The sequence below is a fragment of the Nothoprocta perdicaria genome, unplaced genomic scaffold (genome assembly GCF_003342845.1).
Source record: "Nothoprocta perdicaria isolate Ctin4 unplaced genomic scaffold, notPer1 scaffold_30, whole genome shotgun sequence".
NCBI classification, from domain to species: Eukaryota; Metazoa; Chordata; class Aves; order Tinamiformes; family Tinamidae; genus Nothoprocta; species Nothoprocta perdicaria.
Genome location: NW_020455533.1, coordinates 4,322,508 through 4,325,864, shown reverse-complemented (window position 1 = coordinate 4,325,864; position 3,357 = coordinate 4,322,508). Strand labels below are relative to the sequence as shown.

The 3,357-nt window shown below is 63.1% G+C and overlaps 1 protein-coding gene across 1 annotated transcript in view; it reads left to right on the top strand.

Annotated features, from left to right (window-relative positions):
- Positions 1-3,357, top strand: part of GSE1 (Gse1 coiled-coil protein) — a 13,735-nt gene that overhangs the window by 9,687 nt on the left and 691 nt on the right. Inside the window, exons 12-14 of the mRNA XM_026042326.1 lie at positions 421-768; positions 1,282-1,542; positions 1,927-2,030. Of these exons, the coding sequence (XP_025898111.1) occupies positions 421-768; positions 1,282-1,542; positions 1,927-2,030 (713 nt within the window). The remainder of the gene's footprint in view (positions 1-420; positions 769-1,281; positions 1,543-1,926; positions 2,031-3,357) is intronic.

Here is a 3,357-nt window from a genome sequence, read left to right as displayed (position 1 = left end):
GGAAGGAAGGAAGGAAGGAAGGAAGGAAGGAAGGAAGGAAGGAAGGAAGGAAGGAAGGAAGGAAGGAAGGAAGGGTGCATGGATGCAGGGGAGGATGGATAGATGGGTAGATGGAAGGAAGGATGGGTGGATGAATGGATGGATGGATGGATGGATGGATAAATGGGAATTTGCATGGTTGGGTGGTTGGACGGTTGTGTGGAGGGTGGATGGTTGCATGGGTGTATGGATTGATGGGTGAGTGGGAGAATGGATGGATGGAGGGCAGAATGGCTGGCTGGCTGGCTGGTTGGATGGTTAAATGCATGGATGGATGGATGGATGGATGGACGGACGGACGGATGGGGAGAACATCAGGCAAGGCCCTGCCTGGAGAGCGGCAGCCCCATTGCCCCCTAACTGCACTCTCCTTGCCCAAAGAGCTGTTGGTGCAGCCGCTCCCGGGGGACACGGACAAAGCCCCGGGGGTCCCCGTGCCGGAGCCGCCGAGGACGGCGGAGCCCGGGCGGCTGGAGCCGCTGCGACCCCCGGAGCTGGCGCGCGCTAAGGAGGCGTCGGAGAAGCCGCGGCTGAGCGAGGGCAAGAAGGCGCTGAGCATCCTGAGCTACGTGCGCGGCCCCCTGCCCAAGGACATCCCCGTGCCGCTGTCGCACAGCGTCAACGGCAAGAGCAAGGCCTGGGAGCCCTTCATGGCCGAGGAGTTCGCCCACCAGTTCCACGAGTCGGTGCTGCAGTCCACGCAGAAAGCCCTGCAGAAGCACAAAGGTAGCGCGGCCCTGCCCGGGAGGGAGCGAGGGATGGAGGGATAGGAGAGGGGATGGAGGGAGAGGTGGAGGGATGGATAGGGGAGGGGATGGGTGGATGGAGGGATGGGAGGGAGGGAAGGTGCCTGAGAGAGCAGGTGAAAGGATGGAGGGATGGATAGGAGAGTGGATGGATAGGAGAGTTGGTGGATAGGAGAGTGGATGGATAGGAGAGTGGATGGAGGGAGGGAGGGATGGATGGGAGAATGGATGGATGGGAGAATGGATGGATGGAGGGGAGAGTGGATGGAAGGATGGATGGATTGGTGGGTGGGTGAGAAGGTGAATGGGCGGAAGGAAGGAAAGGAAGGAAGGAAGGAAGGAAAGGAAGGAAAGGAAGGAAAGGAATGAGGGAGGCTTCCATGATGAGATGGGAAGCGCGGGCTGCCCAGCTCTCGAGGGGGGGCTGTTGCTGCATCCCGCTGGGCAAGGCCCCCGGCTTGTGCGCCCTGCTGGTCCTGACGCTCCGTGCCCGCAGCGGGGGCGTCGCTGGTGGCCGAGCAGAACCACAAGCTGGACACCTCCGTCCACTACAACCTGCCTGAGCTGCAGGCGCCCGGCCGCCCGCCGGGACCCCCGCACAACGGGCAGCCCGAGGCGCCGCCCCGYGCCCCCGAGCGCCGCCACGACTCGGCCTCCGACGACGACGAGGACGACGAGGAGGACGAGGACGAATTCCCCCGGCCCAAATGGCAAGGGATCGAGGCAATTTTCGAGGCTTACCAGGAGCATATAGAAGGTGAGGAGCGGGGAGGGGTCCCCGCGGYGGCGCCGTGCCCGGGGTCGCAGCTGGGGAGGGAGGCGCTGGCCGCCCGCCCGCGCCACGGATGCAACAGGTGCCCATGAAAATTCATGGCGTGCATGAAAAATTCATGGCACGCATGAAAATTCATGGGGCCGGCGGCGCCCTGCGACGCTACCTGGAACGCGGCGCGCGGGAACGGGCGCCTCTGCGTGCAAAACCACCCCTCCCAAACACGCTTTTTGGGGGGAAATGCTTCGCTTTCTGGGTTTCTGTCTTGCAAATGCTGCTAGTAGGGGGGTGTGGGCGTCGTGGCTGGGGAAGGGGGCTGCGGGCCGGCGCGTCCCGGTGCTCACGCCGTCSCCCCGCTGTGTCCTGCAGAACAAAACGTGGAGCGGCAGGTGCTGCAGACGCAGTGCCGGCGCCTGGAGGCGCAGCACTACAGCCTGAGCCTCACGGCCGAGCAGCTCTCACACAGCATGGCGGTGAGTGCGGGACCGCCGGTCCCCGCAGCGTCCCCGTGGCCCCGCAGCGTCCCCGTGGCCCTGCAATGCCCCTAACCCCTTGCAATGCCCCTGTTCCCCCTGCCCTGTCCTGGGCCCCTGCAATTTTGCCATGCCCTTGCAATGCTACTACCCCCTGCCACGTTCCCGTGTCCCTGCAGTGTCCCYGTGTCCCTGCAATGCCCCTGGCCCCCTGCAATGTCCTGGCCCCCTGCAATTTCCCCATCCACCTGCAATGCTGCTGCCCCCCTGCAGTGTCCCCATGTCCCTGCAAGGCTCCTGTCCTCGTGCAATGTCCCCGTGTCCCTGCAACGCTCCTGTCCCCCTGCAATGCTCCCATCCTCCTGCACTGTTCCTCTGTCCCTGCAATGCCCCATTCCCCTGCAATGTCCTGTCCCTCCAGTGTTCCTGTCCCCCTGCAATGCTGCTGCCCCCCTGCAATGTCCCCATGTCCCTGCAATGCTCCTGTCCTGCAATGTTGTCTCCTTGAAGTGTTCCTATGTCCCTGCAATGTTCCTGTCCCCCTGCAATCTTCCCGTGTCCCTGCAGTGTCCCCATGTCCTTGCAATGCTCGCAACCCCCTGCATTGTCCCTGTGTCCCTGCAGTGCTCCTGTCCCCGATATGTCCCTGTGTCCCTGCAGTGCCCTAGACCTCCTGCAATGCCCCCGTCCTCCTGCAAAGCATCTGTCCCTCTGCAATGTCCTGTCCTCTTGCAAGTTATCTGCCCTCCTAGAGTGCCCGTCCCTTCTGCAATGCCCCCCATGTCCCTGCAATGCTCCTATCCCTGCAATATCCCCCATGTCCCTGCAATGCCCCTTGTGTCCCTGCAATGCCCGTGTCCCTTGCAATGCCCCTGTCCCTGCAGTGCCCCTATCCCTGCAATGCCCCATGTCCCTGCAATGCCCCATGTCCCTGCAATGCCCCATGTTCCTGCAATGCCCCATCCCTGCAATGTCCCCGTGTCCCTGCAATGCCCCCATGTCCCTGCAGTGCCCCTATCCCTGCAATGCCCCTATCCCTGCAGTGCCCCCGTGTCCCTGCAGTGTCCCTACCCCTGCAATGCCCCCGTGTCCCTGTAATGCCCCATGTCCCTGCAATGCCCCATCCCTGCAATGTCCCCGTGTCCCTGCAATGCCCCCATGTCCCTGCAGTGTCCCTATCCCTGCAATGCCCCCCATGTCCCTGCAATGCTCCTATCCCTGCAATGCCCCTTGTGTCCCTGCAATGCCCCCGTGTCCCTGCAATGCCCCTGTCCCTGCAGTGTCCCTATCCCTGCAATGCCCTCGTGTCCTTGCAATGCCCCATGTC